The sequence below is a fragment of the Idiotropiscis lumnitzeri genome, chromosome 3 (genome assembly GCF_059441095.1).
Source record: "Idiotropiscis lumnitzeri isolate Australia: NSW breed Sydney's pygmy pipehorse chromosome 3, RoL_Ilum_1.0, whole genome shotgun sequence".
Taxonomy (NCBI): domain Eukaryota; kingdom Metazoa; phylum Chordata; class Actinopteri; order Syngnathiformes; family Syngnathidae; genus Idiotropiscis; species Idiotropiscis lumnitzeri.
The window spans coordinates 7,076,630-7,101,748 of NC_142393.1; the positions used below are offsets into that span (position 1 = coordinate 7,076,630).

Sequence of the window (25,119 nt, forward strand, 5' to 3'; positions counted from 1 at the left end):
CAGTCTTGATTTTTGGCAACGTCTTAAAAATAACAATGGAAAGTGTAATAGAATTCTGAATATTTGGCACAAGAATATTACTGACATGTTTCCAAGACAAACTAGTTTAAATTGTGATTCAAATGTATAATGTCTATTTTAACTGGCGAGTTGCGCGGTTCAACAGCAGTCCCTGTTATATTAATTTAATCTAATCCTGATTAATACTCTGTTTTAATTATATTTGAAAGTGTAAAGATGCAAATATCACAATCGTCCCTGAGCCTAGCACAGCACAGTTCTTCTGTGTCTCGTTCATTGGCTGTCAGATCATCGTTGCTCTTTTTTTGTCCAATAGCCGTCCACTTGAGTGTAGCAAGTGTCCAATCACAGGCCAGAGTGGGATACTGTTCCGTCCCACTGAAATGTTACCTCTCTGTGGCCATTTTCTAGCGTTCGTTCGGAATAAAAACATTCAATTTAATTAGGTCGCTGATGTGTTAATTACTTGAACGTCGGCTTCATGAGAAGGTGGTAAGTCTTCCAACAAATTTAGTGTGTTTGTCGCCATGTCTGCAATCACTGACACCACCGAGGACAACTTGCTAGCAAGCTTCACACTAGTTAGCATGTCGGCTAAAAGATGACCGCCGTACGTCATTGTTGAATATTTTTGAACGGTTCTGCGCTTGTATCATAAGTACGTACGTCTGTCCTCACCGTGGTACATTAGGTTGCACATTCGTCTTGCACATAAATGCACCAGCTTACCTAGTGACAAAATGAAGACGTAAGGTTTACCTGTGTGCACGCGTTACGTGGAACTGTAGGCGTGTAAAATTTCCATGGTGAGTTCATTTCAATTCAGTGATACAAGTATAAATTCTTTGAGAAATATTAAGAAAGTTACGACTTTTTAAAACCGGTGGAAATGTAACAATTTTAGGCCAACGTATTGCAAAAAAAAAAAAAAAACAACTAAATAAATACCACCCCTAAAAAATAGGGCTCGAGTTTTTCGGTGTGACTTTTTTTGTTGTTGAATCCGAGCTTCAAACTTTAGTAACTTTATTCGTTTTTTATACTATTTTCAAAACGCCAGCATCATCTAAACTTTTGAAAAAAACACGATATATATTATATAACCTATGGACTCAGGTGTACAATAAAATGTACAAAATAATGGCCAAGGGACAGTTTTCATATGGTGGTTAGATGATGAGTCGTTTAGTTTGGCACTCAAAACTGCAAAGAAAAAAATAGTCGACAATGTACAAACACTTCATAAGTTAGTAATGTGCAATTTGCGGAATAAATATAGCACAGTTAAGAGTCATTTGTAATAGATAAAACTCTAAAATGAGTGTTGGAAGTTGTGGAAAATATGAGACGTCCATCATGATGGATCTGAGTATGATTAACAAAAATGTTAATATGGATTGGCCAATTTACATCAAATGTTCAGAATCATAGAAAAAAAATATAATAAAGATGTGCTTCTGGATTGAAAAATGTCCTTACTCAGCAAAAAGCAACTGTCTGCCATAGTAATGGATTCAATGCTTGCCTCACATTCAAAACCAGTCTAATATTGTCGGATCTTCAGGTTATTCATGTTGGTGAAAAAAGACAGAGACTAGCGCCAGTGGATACAGGATGGGTACTGAGCGGAGGTGAGTTATCCTTTCGACTACATCTTTGCAAGTGAATGAATGGAGCAAGTTTCATCTGTGTTCGGCAGTGGTGGGCGAGGTGATCGCATGGGGCGATATGGCAGCAACCATGATGACCACAACTTTCGGGACATGGACTACCGTGGTTTAGGCCAAGATGACGAGGCAATACAAGTCGAATTTGATGTCCATAAAGAGGAAGCCCTGCCCTTAGTCTGCAACGAAACACCATTATGCGACTCTGAAGGGTTTCATCAGAGAGGGGATGGTGGTTGTGAGGCCAAAAGGCTCCTGTGGCCTCCTGGCTCTCAATCTTCAATCGATGGATTTGATGAAGAGAGGTCCAAGAGAGATTTTGAACGTCTACGGACTGGGTCAGAGGGAAGGGGAAAGAGGAAACAGGGTAGAAACTTTTCGGACAACTCTACTCGACATTTAGGCAGCGGTGAAGGAAACTGGGTTCCCAGAGGCGGTGCCTGCTCTGAGCAAATGGAGCACAATTTAAACAGGCACAGAGAAGAGGGCAGATTCTTGCACGGAGCGGGAACGAGACGGGTAAGGTGGAACGCAGCTGTAAGTTTCAACTTGCCTCTCACGGTTGCTAATTAGTCGTCGATAATTCAGATGTTCCCAGCTGAGCCAGAAGAACACGGCCGTAGTGGTTGTGAGCCAGACCTTTCTCATGAGGAGTTGGAGCAAAGGGACCAGGATTACCGTTCGGATCAGGACTACAATCAGAGGCCCAGCAACATTGTAATGCTTCGCATGCTGCCCCCCAACGCCACTGCCAATGAGGTGCGTGTATGTCGCTGGGCTCGTTTAGTTTTTCCCTCCATGGTGATGTCATGAATGCGTCGACAGATCTGGGCAATACTTCAAGAGCAGGAGATCCAACCAAAAGAGGTTCGACTGATGAGGAACAAAGCCTCAGGTGAGCAAATTTGACCCTTGTCCTTTTCAGAATTTTTTTTTTTTTTTTTTAAATAACACTGGTCAACAATTTTTTTCTCAACTAATTTTATGCTCTGATTCCGAATCCGCCGATTGTTTTTTCTCTAGCACATCTGGTTTTCGTAATAAAATAATATATTTGATTTAGTAATATATCTAGTAACATGAATGAAATGTTAGGTTCAGCAACAGGTAGATTTTTATTTCTTCTTAAAGATCGTAGTTAAAAATTATAACATATTGCAAAATCCTTATTGTGCAAGCTGTAATATGGCAAACTTAAAAACAAAAAAATACAACGAAAATATCTTTAAAAAAAAATCTTTTGTGCTAGAAAAAAATGAGGATTTATATTTTTTAATCAGCCTTAAATATACGTTTAGTAACAGGCAAAGACATCTTTGATATTTGATGTTGACCAGTGTACTTCTCCCGCGTATCCCTTTCCTCGGATACTTTCCAAACTTAGTTTTCTTGATTATAACGCAGAGCATCAAACATACCCTCCTCGTATTCCTTGTTTTCAGTGGCGGAAAAAATACATGCACATCACAACGCTGATTTTTAAACATACATTCACCAGACACGTAATTAGGGAACCTCTCCAGTCTAATCCATTCCTAAAAGAGCTCAATAAAAAATTATGCAACGACAAAGCTTTCACTTCTTTACCGTGCCTTCTTTGCTCGCTCATTATTCTGCCATCTCTGTGTGAGCGAGTACATGAAAAACGCTCACAAACCTGCTGCATGACTTGACAAAAGTTATCTTGTCAAGCAGTGTGTCACTGCGTTTGCTGTCGTAGTTGCGTTCACGAGTACGACAGTCACGCTTTTGCAACTTCTTGGAAATATTGTGAGCCTTGCTTATACCAAAAAAAAAGGATCCATTTGGATTCACGGTTCCTACTCTTTCGGGTTAACGTAATTTCCGGACAATAAAAAGCACTTGGTTAAAAGCCGCAACAGGCAAATTTAAACATGTACACACATTAGTCGCTTTGCTTTATTAGCCTCCATCTTATAAACATGGGAGTTTTGTAATTCTTTTGAAGCCAACCTGCTGATCCTGTTGCATCAACACAATTTTTTTTATCTTTATTGAACATCTCAAATTACAAAACACAAACAAAAAAAAAAACAAAGTTATTACCACACACAGCTGCTACAGTACTCTCAGTGAAGACTCCCTTGTAACCTCCATCATGACTTCATACGTCATCACCGTGTGACTTTTCACGTTAACACTTCACTCTTTGCTTGCGGACAGTTTTGGTAAAAGATTATCTCATCCAAGCCTCCCACAGAATTAGGCTAATCTGCAATTTCATTGGTCAGCTGTGACCTGAGCTCGTTTGTCAAAAGCCATAAATTAACCACGTCACATTTATAGCTGCTGCGTTCAAAGCGTTGGGGGCGGGGGGGGGGGGGGGGGGGGTGGAGCAGCGGCTCACAGTCTGGAAGTTATTGTATCTATTTTTGTTAAGATAAAGCAGTCCTGCTTTAAGATTTGACTAACGTGGAAGGTAATAATAATCATAACATAACCACAGCGGCCTATCCAGCAAAGTTCCCGCCCCCTCCAAGCCACTGCACTCTGAAACTTGGTGATGTGTGTGTGTCTCACTTGTTGGCACGTGGGTCAGACTTATCTAGAGGAGTGGCAAGGAGTCTCCCTCTTTTTGGTGACCCCACCAAGATAGCGGACCTCGTGTCCTCCTCACCTTGCAGAGAATCTTAACAGTGGCTCTCCAACTGACTTGTCAAGCCTCTTCGTTCCAAGGGAGAGCGGTTGTTGATTTTTGTTAGTGCTGCTACAGGGTCTCTCTCTCCTCTGTACACAAAGCACTAACCCCTCACTGCGTTATGTTGTTGTTGTTATTCGGTAACCATGGCGCTGGGCGGTGTCCAGGTCAGAGCCGAGGATTCGCCTTCGTCGAGTTTAATCTCATACAGGAGGCCACCCGCTGGATGGAGACCAACCAGGTCACTCTCCCATACACACATGACACGCACATATATGCAATGGGCAAGACAAATGTACTGTCACATCACGCCTGCTTCACGTTAGATTCTAGCATGTCATTTGCTCACGAAGAATCATTTTGTGTGACAGGTAGGTAATTCTTACGTCCGTGTCATACATGGGGAAACCATGTCTGGAGCTGTTCGGGGGTAAAGTTGCAAAAAAATTAATTATTTGGCAAAAAAAAAAAAAAAACACCAAGAAAAAAAAAATATTGTTGTTACTTTTTCTTTTGTGCTGTTGTGTTTAGAATAATAGCAGTCAGTAAAAAGTGAGTGGGGCTCAAAATCCTCTCAATAGCTTTTTTTTTTCCATACGGGGAAATTCAGGGAAAAATGTACCACGTGTGTTATTCCTGCAACGAAAGTGAAGAAAACTGAATATTAATTTGGCTCTTTTCTTGTGGTTCATTGAGAATTAAGTTTGAGAACTGTGAGTGAAACAACTTCTATCGTCTGGCGTGAACTGATATTCCCACCCATGACCATTGGACTACATTTCACATCGTTATTTATTTTTTTGTTTCTAGAAACACATCTTTAAAAAAACAAAAAACTCACACTAGTGCCCTATTGGAAAGTGGTCCAAAAATGTTGTGCCGTTTTTAAGGGTTGGTTGTTTCTCTATTAAAAGGGTAAATGTTTGAGTTATTAATGAAAAATGAACTGAAAATTGATTTTTTATTTTTTTAATTGGAATATAGAATGTTTTTATGCGGCCGGTATATGGAAAAGCTACTATGAAGATTTTGAGCTCTTGTTTTTTTTTTTTTTTTTTTTTTTAAACACTGACATTATTCTGATCATTACAACAGAATAGTACAAAACAAAATACAACTTAATCTCGATCCGGTGAATAGAGGAGCGAAACACAAAGAATGACGGCATCAAACAATCTTTCCTAAAGCTGAAGGTTTCCATTCTCTACTGTCTTCTGTCTTTCAGTCAGGTCTCTTTTGTCTCACTCTCTCCCTCTCTGGTCCCCCTCATTCGTTCTCTGAGATGAGGCCTTGCTCTGATGCGTGTGGCCTAATTCTTGCTCATAGTCATCCACTGTTCCCCCTCCCTCGCTCTACTTCTTTCAGGGCATGCTGTTGATTCTTGGACATCGAGTGTCGATGCACTACAGCAACCCCAAACCGCGAGCCAATGAGGACTGGCTTTGCAACAAGGTTGTGTATTGATACATTGCCACGCATGTGTGACAGTCATGCGTTTACAGGTTTTCTTTTAACAATGATGCTTGTTAAAAAAAAATAAATACAAATCTCAACAGTGCGGAGTGCAAAACTTCAAAAGGAGGGAAAGGTGCTTCAAATGCAGTGCACCCAAATCAGGTAACAATGAATGAATCTTTATCTCAGGTCGAGATATTGTCACACAAGGTAAATGGCATCTTTTTTCTTTTTTTTTCAGAAGCTGAGCTGAAGTTGCCCCAGATGCACAAAGATCCATCTCTTGGTCTTCAGAAGGAGGGAGCCCAAGGCTTGCTGCCCTTACCAGCATCCTTTCATTCCTCCGTTTCTGCCATCCACTCAGGTCAAGTTACACAGCAGGCAGATGTCGCCAACGACAGTAAGTGGAACGGCGTCGAACAAACTTGTGTGCTCATGTTGGTTATCCAACGAGAAGATTCTCGTAGTCACCTGAGTGTTTCTTTCTAACACTTCTCTTTTCCTCCTAAACACTAGCTCTGATCCTCAGAAACCTTGGACCGCATACAGCAGTGGAAGCCATTTTATCTTCTTTGGCCTCATTTGCCACTCTTACGCCCTCCAACATTCGCCTCATCAAAGACAAGCACACCAATCTCAACAGGGGCTTTGCTTTTCTGCAGCTTTCAACCATTGTGGTAAGCAGCCTTATATCGCACGCACGGAAGCAGATGTTTGTGATTGAGAAGAAGTGATTCCATGGCTGTATTTGCCTCATTTTTGTCAATAGGAGGCATCTCAACTGCTCCAGATCCTGCAGGCTCTCAAGCAGCCGCTTTCAATTGACGGAAAGGTGATTGTGGTGGAGTTTGCCAAAGGCTCCAAGCGGTAAGTGCACGGTCGCAGGTGTTGACAGTTCAGTTGTGTGAAATTCAACCAGGCAATGGACTTGGAAAAAAAAAAATCTGGAAGCCGACATGTGAGGTTTGGGTCTTATGTGCAAGTTTAAAAAACAAAAATAGCATTGCTGAATACAAAAAACTTCACTGGTGTTGGCTACAAGTAAGTTAGGTCCCGAAAATAGAAAGACTCGTATCTCTTTCTTTGGGTGCGATAAGCTGCAGCTCACCTGTGACCCTATAGAGGACAAATACTGTACAACAGAAAATGAATGCTTGCATGTAATCCGTGTGAAACTTATTTTCCCCCCCCTTCCCTTGTCAGTGACGCTTTTCTGACGGATGGCAGTCGAGTGAATGCTGCTACGGTGGCCAGCACCGCTATTGCTGCTGCACAGTGGGCTGTCACACAGGTACCTTGTAGCTTACTTGCCAACACGGCAGCGCAGCTATTTTTTTATCTCTTTTTTTTTTTTTTCTTAGTTTTTTTTGGGGGGGGCTATTCTTTGGTACTGTATTCTTTTGGTACAAGAAATTTGCACTTTATCTCTGAATGAAATTCTCCATGCACTTTTCTGGATATCCACAATTACCTGTTGCTTTGACATGCGCTTATGGTCTGTAAATCTTTAATAGAAACACAAAAACTCATGTACAACATTTAGATTTTTACATGTTTGTCATTTGTGTTTTTCCATTCTCAGGCTGCACAAAATGGTTCTGGTGGAGGCCAAAGTGCAGACTATAGAGAGATGTATCAGCAGGGAGCGGCGATAGCATACAGTCAGGATGGGAATGATTACATTTTGCCCGATCGCCAACATTTGCCAGTCCAGACGGACTCCAGGGTTGCTTCTTTGCCCAGTACAGGAGCACCGCTGAGGACGGCTTATTCGGCAGCAGCTGCCCCAGGTTGCTATCTCATGCTGGGATATTTCCCATATATATATATTACATGTCGATATACGGTATGGATTTGTATGATGTACCTGCTTGACGTGTTGCAGCTGCAATGGTTCCCGGTGAAGCATCAGCATCTGGGATAGCTGTCGTGCAGCAGCCTCAAACTCAGGCTTCTGCCGCCCAGGTACTTTTTAACCAATCTACCACTGCCATGCATCAAATTGCATGATGTAAGCTGTGTTATGTGTTATTGTTAAAGGTTGAGATAATTGGAAAACCACAGCCAGCTGCTTCCAGCCAGCCCGCAACACCAGGCACTGCACATGAGCTCCAGCAATATCGTATGTTTGACATCATCAACATTATTGGTCCGCAAATACCTGTTTAATAATTCAGTGTTGTTATTTATTTATTTATTTTTTTTTATTATTTAGCTGTGCCAGATGTAACGACATACCACTATGATGACAGTTCAGGCTACTATTATGACCCGCTGACAGGACTTTATTACGACCCAAACTCCCAGGTAGACACTGTGACAAAAGAGGAAATAACTTCATTGGATGTTCAGTGAATCAAATCCAATAATCGGTAACCATTCCTGACTCTGTTTGCAGTACTATTACAACCCTCACACCCAGCAGTTCATGTACTGGGAGGGCCACAAGCACACATACATTCCTGCAGCTTCTGGACAGGCAAACGCAGAAGGTGCTCCCACCGGTGATCGAGCAGCCCCCGCAGACTCGATGTTTGCGAACCTTGGCAGCAAGGAAAAAAAAGATAAGCCCAAGAGTAAAACGGCCCAACAGGTGAATTTTCACACAAAATTAGATTCACACCTTGGCTTTTTCTATGCATGCAACTAAATCTATTCCCGCTGTCGGGCCTGTGTTAATAGATTGCCAAAGATATGGAGCGCTGGGCCAAGACTCTGAACCGACACAAGGAGAACGTGCGCTCTGCCTCTCCTTCCCCTGCAGCCGGTTCCGCAAATCGCAGAGAATCAGCCAGCGCTGATGCGGGTTATGCTGTTCTGGAGAAAAAGGTGTCGTATGCTTGCACGCAACTCATATGCTGAACCAAGCGATAAACGTAATGATTATACCTCAGTAGTACTAATGAAGAAAATATTTGACAGTAAAAAAATAATTCATGAAAATAATTGCATACCCATTAAATGTTTTTCTCTGCCCCCCAGGGGGCACTTTCAGAACATCCTCAAATTTTTCTGGACCAACTCAGACAAACAGAAGTATGTTATGTGCGCTGGTTTTCTGTTATGATGTCAACTCTTGTAGCAGATTCATTTCAGCGTGTGACCCTCGGTGTGTCTTTTTTTTTCCTCATGTAGTCACCCCCTCCTCAGCACCTGGGTCTTGTTCCGGCCTACAGTGGGGAAAGTGACAGTGAAGAGGAAGGAGGCGAGAAAGACGAGAAGGAAGGGAGGATGACTGACTGGGTGAAACTGGCCTGTCTGCTGTGTAGGAGGCAGTTTCCCAGCAAAGAGGCCCTGATTCGGCACCAGCAGCTCTCTGAACTGCATAAGGTTGGTTTACTGTCACACTATTACATTTTTGTCCAATTGCAATAGTTAAGTGCCTTGCGATACAAGTGACTTGCCCCGCGAGTTTTCAAGATACGATCTGAACTTGTGATATGAGTTCCGTGTGGTGGAAGCGAACTCAAATTGTCTCACTTCACAACAAGAGATAATGGCAGATAAGGAAGAATTCATCAAAAACAAGGTTTTAAGCTGTTAAATGGAAGTTTGTGGTTAAACAAATACGATAAAAAGAATTATATGTTGTCTTTTTAAAACCTCTAGATAGACAAGATAGTAATATTCATAGGCATGTATTCTTTATCCTCTGCAAAGAAAAGTCTTATTAATAGTACTGCATCTTACTGAGTCACTTGAACTTATTGATTGTATCTGCGCAACACTATTTTAGCCTTCCCATGGCTGACTTGAAAAAGAATGAGGAAATTAGCAGCTTGCGTGCAGTTTCTGTCACGTCTTGTTTGTTTTCTTTAATAAGTCACCAAGCTATGCCAACACAATGCATTCTGAGCGGCTTTTCATGAGGTTAATTGTTTGTCGGTCATTATACATTAGATTTTAAATCTCATCCCCAAAAAACTTTCATTAAACATACATTCTGTTTGCTAGTGCTGTTTTTTTTTTTATATATAAATTAAGTACAATTGTTTCCTATTTATTTGGTGTTTATTTAGAGGGGTTGGCTGGAATGCATTAATGGTGTTTCTATTAATTCCAATGTAGAAACATGTAAAAAAAAAAAAAAAAAAAGTATCTTTAGTTGCAAGCTTGGCCACCATATCAATTCAACTCATATCTCTAAACTTGCATTTGTTTAAAATCCTGTTTCACTTAGCAAAATCTTGAGCAACGAAGAATGCAAGAACCTGCAGGAAAGGAGGTTCGTCGATCAGTAACAGCACCACTTTCACACCCTCTCATTGTATTGATACCATAGTGGTCTTTTATTTATTTATTTATTTATTCTTTTTTATTACAGAAACGATCGGATGGGCTCCAATCACCCGATTCCAAGAGGAGGAAGTTTAGTGCCATGTGAGTGCTATTTTTTTTTTCATTTATTGTGTAACGTTTCATTTCACTTTTTATCACAGGGAAATTCTGATTCAATGCAAGAAATTACACCAAAGGCCTTAAAAATGTTTTTATTCAATATCCATATGATGCTGCTCGCTGAGACTTTCAGCATCACAATTATTTAATAGTTTTCTCCTTCACGTTCAATTGCATTATTCCAAAATTGAATTACTATATGCAACCACAGTTTTGCGACTTGTTTTCGCATGTGGCTACACTATTGCCTGTCTTTTGACATTGCCCTTCTCTTTAGTGATGGGATCACAGGCTCCAGCCTTGGTGCCAGAATGCTCCAAGGAGGTGTGAAAAAAGGACTTTTGTTGCGCAATATGCAAATGGAGTGAGCTGCGACGCTGCAACGTCGACTTGTGCTGCCACTTAATTCTTCACAAATTCTATCACCTCTCCCTTAGACGTTCTCACATTTGATTCACTTCACATTTGCCTCTTTTAATTGATCCAACAAAGGATGACAGGACATTCATTGCACAGAATGTCACCATATTTTTTTCCTTCCTGACAATGCCAAGTCCTGCTTGTTTGACAAGCTTTGCTCTCAATTGCAGTCAATGACATTTTCTTATAACAGTCTATGCACCATGGATTTTTTTTTGTGCTTAATTTAAAGGGGAAGTCAAGTCAAAACATTTCTTTGAGTTCTATGCACATCCACGAGTCTAAAGTATTAATCAGAATGCTGTGTTTAGACGAGTGAAGACGCATAGAACATATTGTCAAGAGAGATTTTGACTTTGCTTCCCATTTAATGCTTTACGCCTTGTCATTCAGTGAATGACTGCTAATAGTACTGTGTACAATACTAATTAATTGCATGTACATTATTTTTACCACTCAGAGAGGAACTTAAGGATCAAGTATGTTATTTTACAGATATGAATTCAAAACCGTTATACATAGTTGTTTCTCACAAAGGCTGTCTTTTTTTGTTTTGTTCTACGTGACTTTAATTAAATTATGTATAGGATTGTATATGTGCTTATTGGCTTTTGTTGTGTTTTTTTTTTCTTTGTTTTTTTTTAAAAAGCTAAACTTTAAAAAGAAGAAAAAAAAAAAGCCGTTTGAATCTGTGTCTTTCCTCCAAACCCAGGCGAACATTAATAATGCAACACCTGTAACTTGAAAAAAAAAATGTTATGACGTTTATGCCTTGTTTTCCTGGCAAAAGGCAGAAATGTGAACAAAAACGGCGCCAGTTGATTTGAAAAGCATGTGCTGAAATTATGGTCACAAATCATTGAAAACATTTAGACTGTGAGGTCATACCACCTGAAATGTTGGTGATATGCTATAGAAGAGAGCCGCTGTATAAATATGTATTTTTACTCCTGGTGAAAAAGTTCTGTGTATATTAACAACCCCACTACCTTTAAAGTTGGGGTGTCGTGTACATTGTAAATAAAAACAATACAATGAATTGCAAATCATGTTCAACCCATATTTAATTGAGGACACCACAAAGACAATCTATTCAAAATTCAAGCTGTTAAATTTTAGCTTTGTAGGTTGAATTTTTTTTTTTTCCCATTTTTGCTTGATGTACAGCTTCAGTTGTCCGGGTCTCCACAATTTCAAAAAACTATTTGAAATGTGGACTCGTCAGACCACAGATAACGTTGCCACTTTGCATCAATCCATTTCCGATGGCCAGAGAAGCTGGCGGCGTTTCTGAGTGTTGGTGATCGATGGCTTTTGCTTTGCATAGTAGAGTTTTAAGTTGCACTTAGGGATGTAGCACCGAACTGTTCCTGCGCATATGGGGTGATATCCTTTGCACATTGATGTCGGTTTTTGATGCAGTATCGCCTCAGAGATTGAAGGTCACGGCATTCAATGTTGCTTTTCTGCCTTTCTCCAGATTCTCCAGAACCTTTTGACAATATGGACCGTAGATGATGTATGTCTAGGAGCGTTGTCATTAAATTGTTCGACAGTTTTCTAACGCTGTTGTTCACAGTGGTGTATCTTGCTCCATCATTGCTTGTGAATGACTGAGCAATTCAGGTAAGCGCCGTTTAACCCCCCCCCCCCAGCTCACAATTAGCCTGTTCACCTGTGGGATAGTCCAAACAGGTGTTCAACTTTCTCAGTCTTTTTTTTTTTTTTTAGCTACCATACTCAGCTTTTTTGGAACGTGCTACAGCCATAAAATTAAGTTAATGAGATAATGATTATTTGCTTTTAAAAATAAACAATCAGTTTGAAAATTAAATATGTCTTTGTAGTGTATTCGATTAAATATGGATTGGACATGACTTATTCTGTTTTGATTTACATTTTACAGAACGTCCCAACTTCAATTGAATTGGGGTTATACGTATAGCCTACTGCGTATCTATATATTGTACATCTATGTTTATTTTTGTGCGTGTACTGGCGGGGTCTGTCTCCATGGCAACGGACAACATTCGCGGCTCCATCTTGGAAACGGGACCTTAACAGACAATCGTCTATCTAGAGTTAACATTTCCTCTAGAGATGTGACAAAATTGCAGATGACTGACCCAAATGGATGAGGAATCTGTGTCGTCGGATGTTGAAAACGGGGAAGAAAATCAAGACGAGGACGAAGAAGCAATAGAGGTAAAAACACGATTAGCATTCAATCGTCTGCTTGTAATTTTAAAACAACCATATTAATCATCATCTGGGCAAAGGTAGACAAGAAGTTATTGTTTTATTTAGGCTTTATGCTACTATTTTTTGGGTGGGGGTGGGGGGGGGTAAACGTGCTTTTGTGTTGTTGCGGCTGTGCTCAGTGCTACTTTTTAATATTACCATGAATTTAGAATCACGGCCGTGAGCTACAAAAGAAACCAACCTTTGCAGATATTTTTTCACAAAAATCAACTCACTCTAAAGTGTAATGTTATCGAGGTATTGTTTGCTGATCATTATAGATCTGCAAAATAAAATCTATTGGGCCTACTCACGTATAAAGACCCAGTGTTAAGTGCAGCTCAAGACATATCTGCCATCTGGTGGTGATTGGCGGTACTACGACTTAAAACGATAGTCAGTTTGCCACCCATGGATTTGCATATTCACTGATTTTTTTTTTTTTTTTTTACATTTTGTTCCTAGTTTTCTATGTATATTGCATGTTTATCAGCATTTCTGAAGATTGTTTGGGATTTGGAAAAAAAAATCCACTCTGAGTGCTGTCGCAGATCACATCCAAATAATTCCATGATTGACCTAGAAGTTGATGAATTGTTCAGTGTGCTCCCCCCTTCCCCCTGAAATCTGCGTAGCTGCATCCATTTCCTTTGTTTTATGACCAGGTTCGCCCCTTGGATCAAGATATTATAATCCCTGGTCTGTCTTTGCTGTGCCGAACAGGAAATGGATTGAGACACGCATTTATTAAAGTCGTCCTAAAGGACAAGTAAGAGGGCACGATTACCACGATCGCAAATGTGTTCATTTCTCAACCTCTCACTTGTGTGCTTCTACTCAATATAGACGACTAAGTGACATGGCTGCGATCAGCAATTACGTTCACCTTCGGTTCATGGACGTGTCCAACAACCGCATTTCTGACCTTTCACCTCTGTCATCCCTCACTCAACTTCTTTGGCTCAAGGCAAGGTCTTTTCTTATCAAGAAAAATAATTATTGTCATCCACTCTAGCGCGGTGATTCTTCAAGTGTTCTATGGGTACAAGTTGTTCACGAAAGTCAATGAATTAAATCAAATGTGTATTAGAATGAAACTTTTACTTGTGCAGTGCATCTGTTTTTATTTTCTTTTATTTTTAAGTGCAATGTTTATGTTCATATTGTGCGTAACGTTACGGTGACTTAAATTTTAACACTGATATATTGTTTATGGTTTATATGTTACTGCATTTTAATGTTGGTCGTTATGGGGGCACTTGGAGAGTAAGCATTTTTCTGATGTGGTTTGAGAGCCGCTGCTCTAACTGAAGTTCAATTTCTTAGATTGACAAGAATTATGTAACATGCTTCCAAGGACAAACCTTTTCTCAGCTGGCCTACCTGCAGTGGTTTAGTATGGCAGCAAACCGGCTCACTGAGGTGGAAGGTCTTGTTGGACCAGCTTTGGAGAGTTTGAATCTTTCAGGTTGGGCTGATGAATTCGCTGGAATAAGTGTCATGAACCATGAGCATGCTTTTGTTTGCAATTCAATTGTGTGCTTTATTTTTCCTGCAGGCAATCGTATAGAGACATTAAATGGTCTTGAGAGTTGCCTTTTTTCCAAACTGGCTACTTTGGAGCTGAGAGGAAACCGCTTGACTACAACTAATGGCATCAACCTTCCAAATCTGCAGCGATTATATCTGGTATTAATTAGTTATAATGATTGACTAAAATACAGTCTTTTCGCTTTTGTGATTGTGTTCTTTCTCTGCATTCAAGGCCCAAAATCTTATAACAAGTCTTGAAGGCATGGAGAAGTTAGAGAGCCTCACTACTCTCCATCTCCGCAACAACAAACTTGCTAATCTGGACGGACTCAACGCCAACATGAAATGTCTCCAGTATCTCAATATCAGGTATAAAATGATGCAACAATAAGAAAAAGCAAAAAGAATCAACATTCCCGTATCTCGCCCTCCCACAGAAGCAACGACTTCCTCGATGAGACCTGCCTGCGGGCTCTTGGCCATGTGTCAAAAACCCTGCGAGTCGTGGTCCTATCGGAGAATCCACTGGACGGAACCACAGATTACCGGCCGTATGTTCTGACTCTCATTCCCAAACTAGAGCGCCTTGATAAAGAGCCTGTCTCCCTGGAGGAGAGGGCTGAGGTGTGGAAGACAATTAAGGTGAAAAAAAAAAAAAGCCCACAGGTTTCCACTATTGCATCTTCGGGGAAAGTTTCTTCCTTTATTACTTCTTCTAATGGTATGCGTTTTGTCATTTCAGGAACTCAAAGAGGAAACATCCTAAATCACACATTCGCAATAGTTGCTCCACTTCCTGGAAAAGACTGGTTGGGGATAGATGCCAATGTAGAAACTTAAAAATGGTTACATCCTGCATACGTTGAATGACGCACTATATTATTGTTGATTTTACTAACATAGAAAATGCTTCAAATCATAATTGATGGGGTTTCATCTTCATAGTCACTTATTTATTTCCCTGCATAATGATGACGAAGCAATTTTGTGAGTATTTCCCTGTTGGCAGCTATCCAGCTGCACTTTTAAAGGGACAGTAAGGTAATGTGGTGGTGAGTCGCCATGCACAGAGAAGACATTCAAGTGCTGCTGGATTCTCATGAAAATACGAGTGCTTCTTATGCCAGCTGCATACCTCATGATGAAGTTGTTGCTGGAATGTGAAAATTAGATTCTCATCTCCCATTACTGTTTTAAAAGGAGTGAGTGCAGTTCTACTTGTAATTTGACACCGTGTGACCTCTGTGGTTCTCTGAGAGAACAAGAACACACAGTCTTGTGCGGGGTTGGGGAGGTCACCAACGTGGTGCAAGCGGGCATATGGACTACATTAGTAGCCCGCCCGCCTGTTTTAAAAGTAGCTCACCAGTGAATATTGTGATTTCTTATGCATTTTGTTGAAGTGGTTATTTGAAAATGTAAAAACTTACTGCGGGTAAAATAAAAATTAACACACACGAAAAAAGGAAGAATAATAATTAGAATTCTATTCAGAAACTAAACTCTTATTGTGTATCATAATAGCCTTGGCCTATTTTGTTTTAACCCTCTTCAATATGTTTGTCAAGTTTTCCATTTCTTTTAAATAAATCGAAAACAAAGGGCGACACTTTATAAATCTGCACCTGAGAATGAACTTTTTTTTTTTTTTTAACATCTTGTGAGTACTTTCATCACCTCGGGCACATTCCATTTCCGGTGTTTTCAATGATTCACAGAGATTACTTCCGCTTTCTGAGTGACATATTTGGTGGGCGGGGCTTGTGTGTACTTAAATGCCATCACTTCCGACACTTCCATCCTCCTCCTGCTTAGCAGACGTCGGCGTGGCCCACCACCGAATCAACGAAACCGGCAAGAGAGACGTTTAAAAAAAAATTAGAGTCCCATTGACCCATTTCTTTAAACGACTTCGACACACAACCCCAGCGACCAAGACCATGCCCGACCAAGCAACTCTGCAGGCGCTGAAGGACGTCGCCAACAGGCTGCGAATTCACTCCATCAACGCAACATGCGCCTCCAACTCTGGGTAAACTTCTCAAACTGGCTTCTTGTGGGTTCTCTGACGCTCACTTTATAGTTGAACGCGCACTATTATATCACGCAACCGGTCACGAGGTTCTCAGTGGGCCTTGTAGCACGTGCTGCAGGTCAATTGGGTGTCGTGTAACAACAAATACGGTCATGCTTAGCCATGTGTTCGCTTTGATGTTATTCCAAATTGACGCGTTATCGGCTAGAATAGCCTTGCGCCATTACGACAGTGACGACGGCCTACCTAATAAAATGATTCATTGTAATAACTCTTTAACGCGGGAAAACGTTTCTTTAAATCGATTTCATCTTTAACTAGAATCACCTGGTGCGTCACGCGCTAACTTGAAGCCTGAACTGCATACCAGATGATTTAGCCATTTCACTTCCCGGGTCAATAAAATCCTTACTGCCCCGTGAACACGGACGATAAATAGGGTGAAGCTAGATTGCGGCCATCTTGCGTTGCCGCTGTAGTGACAACCTTTGTTACTTATTAGCTGAAACAACTTATGCTACGACATTCAGTTGGCATCGCCCATTCAGAATGCTGTCTCACTATTGTGAGGCATTGTAACTGACAAAGGTTAGGTCTACACTTCACCACAAATTTTCGTGCTTTCAGTTTGTTATTGATCCTTCTGACATGATTCCACCGGATGAGTAACACTCAGAGATGTTCGTTATGAGAGAAAATGACTTTCTTACAGATGAAATGTGCTTGTTGCGCTTCTTCCAGACTTACTAGTCCAACACTATGCCATACACGATGGTATTTTTGCCAGAGAGCGAAAAAAAAAAGTATTCTATTTAGGTGGGCTGAGCAATTGGCAATGTAAGATGGCCGCCGGTGGCTTCACTTCTCCTGATGGCGAGCAAGCGGCATTGTTGGTCCTTGCATACACAAGTCGTTGATCCTTAATCGAATGGCTTCATCCCTAGCGGCACACCAAAACCCGGGAACCAGTTTAGTGGACTTCGTGTGCATGCTGACATAGCGAGCATAACTAGCAGGTTGTGACATGGTTTGATCTCGCATTCACTCAAATTAGTCTGGTGTCGCAAGTTATGAATTTCTCTGCTTATGAATAATTTGAGTTACGTTAGTTAATTTTCAAACAAAATAAAGTGTAGCCCTTTAATAGTTCTACACTCACCTGACCCGGAAAGCAGTTAATCAACCTGTTTTGCAGAATGCGGAAGTTAATTGCACATAACCCTGATAATAAATAAACGATTAAACTTTCTGCCACATTAGCTACAGCTGTAAAAGCAATTAATCTATACATGCAATGAATGTATTCTTTGTTGTATAAGCAGAAATATTTTCTGAATTATGCGAGTGACCCGAATGTTAGTGTCTATAATGCGTCATTATCTCATATATATAATTGGGTAGTGCAACGAGCTGTGCAGTTAGATGCAAACACTTCCTTCACGGAAGTCACCTCAAACAGGTTTTGTAAGCGTTACACCGTTTCCTTGTCAAACAATGGTGGTTGCTGTTTTCTAGTACTTTTTACAAATTCTTTCTTGGACTTTTTTTTTTGAAAAGGGTTTTTTAATTATTATTATTTTTTTTAATTTTATTTTATTTTTTAAATAAACTACTACATTTACAGCGTTGAGTGATATGTAATGGCGCATATTTTTAATTGCCAGATCTGCAGGCACATACCAGGAAGCCTTCAGACAGACCTCTTCTTTTTTTTGCAAGTTTGAAACCTCATCTGCTCTGTTTTGGAGTTCATGCCTTTTTAATTTCCCTTATTTTTCACCAGGTCACCGCTTGGCAAAAGCACAGTGGGTAAATTTTGAATCCTGTGTTACAGGAGGAGCGTAACCATAACGAGTGATAATTTGGCATGTTGCAAGTTTGGTTGAAATGTAAGCCACATGGGGAAGCTAAGATCCTGTTGAGTATAGAGGATTTCAAAAATGATTACAATACTCTGACCGCAATTGCAGCATCTAACCGTTTTTCAAGTTTGCATGTTTTTTTTTAATGCATTTATTTTTAAAATCCGAGAGTTGTAACTGACAATTTAACAATAATGTGACTTATTGGCAGTGTTCTCACAAAATATCAAAGGAGGTTCTGTAACGTGTGAAGCAACCCCAAACCTTTTTTTTGACTGTACTCTAACATGTTCAGAGTATAACAGAATGTGCATGTTTTGTGCAGAGTTTTTAAAATTTTCTTCCACTGACTACATTGAAATGCTCACACTCATCTTCCTCCTCAGCCACCCGACATCATGCTGCAGCGCAGCGGAGGTCATGTCTGTGCTCTTCTTCAACGCCATGCGCTACAAAAAAGACGACCCCGGCAACCCCAACAATGACCGCTTTGTGCTCTCCAAGGTTTTGATGCACACATGTTGCCGCTCAGCATTACATGTAGCATGTTAGAACCGTCATGACACTCCCGCCTCCTTCTTTTCAAGGGTCACGCGGCACCAATCCTGTATGCCGCTTGGGCCGAGGCCGGTTTCGTGAAGGAGTCTGACCTTCTCAACCTGCGCAAGATTGACAGTGACCTGGAGGGCCACCCCACACCAGTGAGACGAGAGCTTCAAGTTCCTCTTGAACGTGACAAAGACTAGAACTGATGTGTGTTCTTTTCTGTTCTCCAGAAACTCCCCTATGTTGACGTGGCGACCGGGTCTCTTGGCCAGGGTCTTAGTGCTGCCTGTGGGATGGCATACACTGGAAAGATGTTTGACAGGGCCAGGTGAATATGTGTGACTGGTTTATGTTGTTGTGAACATATAATTCTTACATTTTTTTTTTTTTTTTTGGAAGTTACCGTGTGTACTGCTTGATGGGAGATGGAGAGTGTTCTGAGGGTTCCGTGTGGGAAGCCATGGCCTTTGCCGCGTACTACAAGCTGGACAACCTCGTGGCTATCATGGATGTCAATCGGCTCGGTCAGAGTGATCCGGCACCTCTGCAGCATCAAATGGATGTTTATAAGAAGCGCTGCGAATCCTTTGGGTTAGTAACGACTTAAGTTTACGTGAGCGTTGTTTAAATATCACAACAATTTATTTCGGCCTTTCTCAATTATTACCTTTTTTTTTTTTTAAGCTGCTCACGCAAGATTTTGAGTTTCTAATCGCTACTGCCACCGGTGGCCAAAAAATGAAATTGCAACCTCCTTTATTCAAGTGCATGGTGCACATTCTGAACGACAATATAATCACTTCTTACCTTTTGATCTAAAAAGACAGCCATTGTTTGATTTTCAAGTCTGATCTCGGTCCTGTCCAGTGCTCAGATTTCTGGTCGCGACTCTGATACAAAAATGAGAATGCACATGTCGTCGCATCTGCTAAAAGAGCGCTGGAAATTCAAAACTGATTCCTGTCTGAAAATGATTTAACAGAAGCTTGCAAAAAAAGGCATTGTGAACAGCTAAAGTGTAAATCTGAAATTTTCTGAGTTGTGAGACGTGAATGGTCAAATGAAACGGCTATGTTGGATATTTGCGGGCAAAATGCTGCCGAGTGCAATTTTAAAAGCATCTATATTGTAAACTGGAGTGGTTTGTAAGTTTAACATTAAGTAAATGTTTAAAATAAATCTGGTGACCATAGCAAAATATTAAACTTGTTTTACTCAACAGCAAAACAAAGTAACAATGTTCTATTTTAGTCGAGTGTTTTAGCAGGTATGAAAGACCGCAAAGTTAACGAATTGCCCCCCCTCTAGAATCATCAAGACAAATGTAAAAAAAAAAATGTCCTCTTTTCTTGAAGTTATGGCGTTAACTACTTGCCAATATGCATGATCAGATTTTTTTTTTTCCCCTTTATTTTTCAGCCACCGTATTTTAATTTGGATTTAGTACTGCACTCACCCAAAACGTTTTTACGAGCCATTTTAGTATGTTGAAAATGCTTTTTTTTTTTTTTTTTTTCATTAACTGAAAAATGTAAACTAATGCACCAAATCTTTTGGTCTGAATTGCACGTTTGCATGTCATGTGTTTAGACCTCTTTTATTATGACATTTTAAATATTGTCACCCATTTTACAGTATGTTGCATTTGGTTTGATAATCAAGACGACTGTGGAGATGTGAATACTGCTTAAGGTGATTATTCTTTTTGTAGATGGAACACAATCGTTTTGGACGGGCATGATGTGGAAGCTCTGTGTCAAGCGTTCGCGGACGCTCAGCAGTGTCGGGACAGGCCCACTTGCATTGTTGCCAAAACATTGAAGGGGAAAGGCCTCAAAAGTAGGCAATGGCATTCATGTTGTGCACAATCAGCATTTTCTTTCCACTTTGAACTAAATTCAAGAGACTTGATGCGTTTTTTTTTGTTTTGTTTTTGTATTTTACAAGATATTGAGGATGAATTGAACTGGCATGGAAAGCCCATCCCGAAAAACTTGCTGGATGGACTCTTGAATGACATAAAGGGCCAAATCCAAAACCCCAAGAACACCTTGTCCCCTCAGCTGCCAAATAATGACATCGTGCCTGCAGACCAACACAAGATCCCCCTGTCCAATCCTCCAACATATGCGAGCGGTGAAAAGGTACAATATAATTTTTTTATTAATCTTTTTTTCTATATTTGTAATTTGCTATCGGTTGACGGTGGTTGCAGAATACTGTGTATTGAAGATTGCTTTGCTTTATTGATTACATCGTTAACTTCTTTTCTTCTACCAGGTGGCAACCCGGCGTGCGTACGGTACTGCGCTGGCCAAGCTGGGCGAAACGAGCAACAGAGTGGTCGCCCTCGACGGGGACACCAAAAACTCCACGTTCTCAATAACCTTCCAGAAAGCTTTCCCTGACCGCTTCATTGAATGCTTCATTGCTGAGCAGAACATGGTAAATTATATTTAAATGAGAAGTTCTCGTTTTCTGGATGCGTCCTCTACACTGTGAGGTGTTTTGTAATTATTGGTAGTATTTCACCCAAATTTAATATTTCCGTTAAAGTCAGATGAACTTGACAACCGCCTCAGTTATCAGGACTAACTCGTATTTTCTTTGACTGTCTGCTCCTGCAGGTGGGAGTTGCAATTGGCTGCGCTGCTCGAGACCGCGCTGTGGTATTTGTCAGCACGTTTGCCGCCTTCCTGTCCAGAGCCTATGACCAGATCCGGATGGGCGCCATCTCTCAGTCCAATGTCAACTTTGTGGGGTCCCACTGTGGCGTCTCTATTGGTGAGGTTTTGGAACGACACCTGCGTGTTGTGCATGCGCTGACTGACTGAGCTCCCAGCGATGGACTGTGATCATTCTAGGGGAGGATGGTCCTTCACAGATGGCCCTGGAGGACCTGGCCATGTTCCGTGCCATCCCTACTTGTACGGTGTTTTACCCCAGTGATGCTGTGGCCACAGAGAGAGCTGTGGAGTTTGCAGCAAACACAAAGGTTGCTCACTTGTTTTTGTTTTTTTCTTTGGCAGTGCATTGCCAAACTTTCTTTTGATATTTAATTTTTTTTTTCCCCCATCAGGGTATGTGTTTCATCCGAACCAGCCGACCTGAAACTCCAATAATCTACTCGGCGAATGAGACTTTTGAGATTGGTCTAGCCAAGGTGAATAGTTATCCTTATGTGGCGACAAGGTGTATACCCAGAAACCTGCGCCATCTAAACTCGACTCTCACCAGGTTGTACGCCAGTCTCCCAATGATCTTGTGACTGTGATTGGAGCTGGTGTCACATTGCATGAGGCTCTGGCTGCTGCTGACATTCTGGAAAGTGAAGGTAAAGCTGTACTGCCCCCTTGTGGTTATGCGTATAAATGGGATGGCAACATATCCTTACAAGAAGAGTTGGTGGTCATATAAACTTCAACAGAACTGTCCCATATTAAAAAGCTGAATATTGATTTTAGTGCCGTCCTTGATTTAGGGAAAAGTATTCGTGTCATTGATCCATTTACTATCAAGCCTTTGGATGTGGACACCATTTTGGACAACGCAAAAGCCACAGGAGGACACATCATCACAGTGGAGGACCACTACAAAGAGGGTGAGTGTTGTGGTTTGTCTTGAACAGTCTGCATGAGTGTTGTGCATCTCTTTTACGGTCTGTCGGTTTGCACAGGTGGTCTTGGAGAGGCGGTGTTGTCAGCGGTGGGCCACGAGCCCAGTATCGTAGTGACCCGGCTGGCAGTCACCAGCGTTCCTCGCAGTGGCAAGCCCCAGGAGCTTTTAGACCTCTATAACATCAGTGCGAAGCATATCGCCAACACCGTGCGCCAGAAATTTGCTAACTGAGAAGACGGCACCTTCAGCTGTTATCATGCTTGTTCGTAGTCTTACCCAACTTGTCAGGCAGTCTCGTCGATGTCTGTTAACTCTTGTCGCATAGTTTCCAAAACCAGTCTGCTGGTTGACCTTGTTACTGTTTGCTGATGAGCTTTTGTGCCTCTTGACATTCTCCTACTGTATGCAAAACATTGTTTGTGAAGGAATAGTTAATAAAAAAAGAGTTTACAACTGTCAACCTTTCCAAATTCCAGATTGATCAAATTTGAGTTGCAGATGAGACGGACGCATTCCAAACCTTATGTGTTAAATGTTACACCAGTTTACTGGCTTCCGTGTGGGACTTAAAGGGGAAGTCAATTGAAATTTCTTAACTGAATGTGTTCTCGGCAGCTTGTTGAAACGTGGCATTTCGTTTGGGGACTGAGTTAAAGCAGAAAAATGCACCAATTTTTGGACATCTCAGGGAGCTGGCATTTTGCCACTTCCTGACAACTGAAATGACTTCCAAGTTGCTCAGCTACGAACCGTGCAATTGGTTGTTACAGCTTATAGAAAGTGACAAAATGGCCGCACAATGAGTTGGCTAAAAACGCATAGTTTTGCTGCTTAACCCGTGTTCCATAAATGCAGTATTAATCAGAATTGTTATTCTTAGACTAGTGAAAGCACAAAACATGTTTTTGCTGCGATTTTTAAGCGGTTGATGTCCCCTTTTGAGCCAATTTGATATTGAATGATCGAAAACCTGATGGGTTTGGTTCATTACTATATCAATAACCAACAAAATGTTACCGTTCTTCTGGTGTGCAGAATTAAACCTGATTAACCCAAGCTATAGGATCTTTTTTTTTCTCTTTTTCTGAATTTAAGTCGAGTTTGACGGATGTTTTGCAGCTTTGTCGTCACTTTCTGGCTCGTTATGACCTGCATGACTGCGAATCAACACAGGGAAAAAAATCATTTTACTTGTGCAATTATGCTATTAGGCAAATGATATTTTAAAGATGATTGATTCAGTGTTCCTCAACTTAAATGAGTTACACGTCGCAACTAACCAAAAATTGTCACAAGTGCTTTATTTGTCCATCACTGCGTCTTAACCTCTTTTTTTGATCACCTGCAGTTTTTTGTTTTTTTTCCCCCTGAAGCGACATTTGCATATGGTGGGCCACGGTATACTGATAGTTTGTAGCACCAGGTGACCATTAATGGTACTGCTCAAGAGTGGTTTAGGTCATATTTGACTGACAGAGCTTATCGTGTTGGAAGAGTCCCGCTCTACCCCCACTGTCATATGGTGTTCCACACAGTTCAATTTTGGGGCCCTTGCTGTTTTCATTCTAATGGCTGCCTCTTGGGTTCCATCTTAGGAAACTTTGTATGCTATGCCGCTGTATCCATGTTGCGTAGAACAAAAGGGATGGTTTTGCATTAATGCCAATCTTGTCCCGTCAGGAGGAAATAAAAGCCTGGATGGAATAATTTTTCTTGAATTTCAATTAAAAGAAAACGCAAGTGATGTTTGGTCCCAGTGACCTTAGTGCAGCTCGCCCTGTTGACTTTGGCCACCCAGAATCTCTTCTCAAGCCAACGGGATCAAACCTGGGTTGTAAATAGGATGGTGATTTTTAAATCGGACTGACAAATTATTAAGTTCAGCTTTTTTCAAGCCACTAATTTTCCAACAGCGCTTATTAACAATAATGCTGCTGTGAAACGCGTAATACAAATAAAGATATTGTATTCTATAACCGTCTTTGTTATTGTATGACTAATTTGTACGCCTTATGCAGCAATGGTTGTTTTAAAAAGCTCCATAAATAAAGTTGAGTAATTACAGATATGACTTGCTGCAGACTTTGCTTTTAGTCCTACTTTCTTATTACAATTTCAGGGAATTGTGTGAAGGGTCCACCAGGCCCCGAGTGTTTCAGTGTTTACTGGTGAGAAACCGTTCCATTTGGCCAGTGGTGCTGCCAAGGACTTGGGGCACCATGGAAAAAAAAAAAAAAAAACACCACTTCCACTCCCGCAAAGTAAAAATTCTGTTTTTAATTCTGAACCCTGAGAATTGTCACAATTTCTCTCCGCTTTATGGCGCTCCTGCGTTTGGCCATTTGTGCCCAGCACATGACCTTTGGGAAATGCACATTACAAACAAATGTGGACAAACTGTTGTGTGTGACTTTGCGATATGCTCACGCATTTTGACAGATTTGTCGATGTAACTGGAGTTCCTGACCGAATACATTTTGGCTGTGGGCATGTGTCAACCCTCAGCGAAAGTACCCAGCTGGTGGCACCTACCCAGCGTGATAAGTTCAGGCAGCCCTGTGTCAAATTGTGTGCACGTCCAAATATTACATATGTTGGGAACATAAAGATGGTCGGCCTCATTTCCGCATGGTCGTGTTTGTTTTCATACATGGATGCTAGTGG

The 25,119-nt window shown here is 41.0% G+C and overlaps 3 protein-coding genes across 4 annotated transcripts; all 3 read left to right on the forward strand.

The window, feature by feature from the left end:
- Positions 1-356: 356 nt before the first annotated feature.
- rbm10 (RNA binding motif protein 10) lies at positions 357-11,666 on the forward strand. Of its 2 annotated transcripts, none has more exons than XM_088290382.1 (23): positions 357-513; positions 1,586-1,652; positions 1,721-2,207; positions 2,277-2,447; positions 2,514-2,583; positions 4,515-4,588; positions 5,713-5,799; positions 5,904-5,964; positions 6,044-6,202; positions 6,319-6,479; positions 6,572-6,669; positions 7,006-7,093; positions 7,385-7,592; positions 7,688-7,767; positions 7,843-7,924; positions 8,018-8,109; positions 8,201-8,395; positions 8,485-8,631; positions 8,785-8,838; positions 8,938-9,132; positions 9,983-10,027; positions 10,127-10,182; positions 10,478-11,666. In XM_088290382.1, exons 2-23 carry the CDS (start codon positions 1,636-1,638, stop codon positions 10,566-10,568), a joined length of 2,718 nt encoding a protein of 905 aa, XP_088146508.1. In that variant the 5' UTR covers positions 357-513; positions 1,586-1,635; the 3' UTR covers positions 10,569-11,666. The 2 variants fall into 2 exon arrangements, with proteins under 2 accessions (XP_088146508.1, XP_088146509.1); XM_088290383.1 differs by having other exon boundaries at positions 6,047-6,202.
- A 957-nt stretch (positions 11,667-12,623) lies between these two features.
- On the forward strand, positions 12,624-16,006 carry lrrc23 (leucine rich repeat containing 23). The gene is made up of 8 exons (XM_088291242.1): positions 12,624-12,825; positions 13,527-13,630; positions 13,708-13,828; positions 14,188-14,329; positions 14,420-14,550; positions 14,627-14,763; positions 14,832-15,036; positions 15,137-16,006. Exons 1-8 carry the CDS (start codon positions 12,751-12,753, stop codon positions 15,158-15,160), a joined length of 939 nt encoding a protein of 312 aa, XP_088147368.1. The 5' UTR covers positions 12,624-12,750; the 3' UTR covers positions 15,161-16,006.
- A 163-nt stretch (positions 16,007-16,169) lies between these two features.
- Positions 16,170-22,915, forward strand: tktb (transketolase b). The gene is made up of 14 exons (XM_088290728.1): positions 16,170-16,426; positions 18,678-18,795; positions 18,879-18,992; positions 19,068-19,165; positions 19,237-19,428; positions 20,549-20,676; positions 20,785-20,981; positions 21,118-21,282; positions 21,465-21,621; positions 21,702-21,832; positions 21,917-22,000; positions 22,075-22,171; positions 22,319-22,438; positions 22,514-22,915. Exons 1-14 carry the CDS (start codon positions 16,335-16,337, stop codon positions 22,684-22,686), a joined length of 1,866 nt encoding a protein of 621 aa, XP_088146854.1. The 5' UTR covers positions 16,170-16,334; the 3' UTR covers positions 22,687-22,915.
- Positions 22,916-25,119: the final 2,204 nt, after the last annotated feature.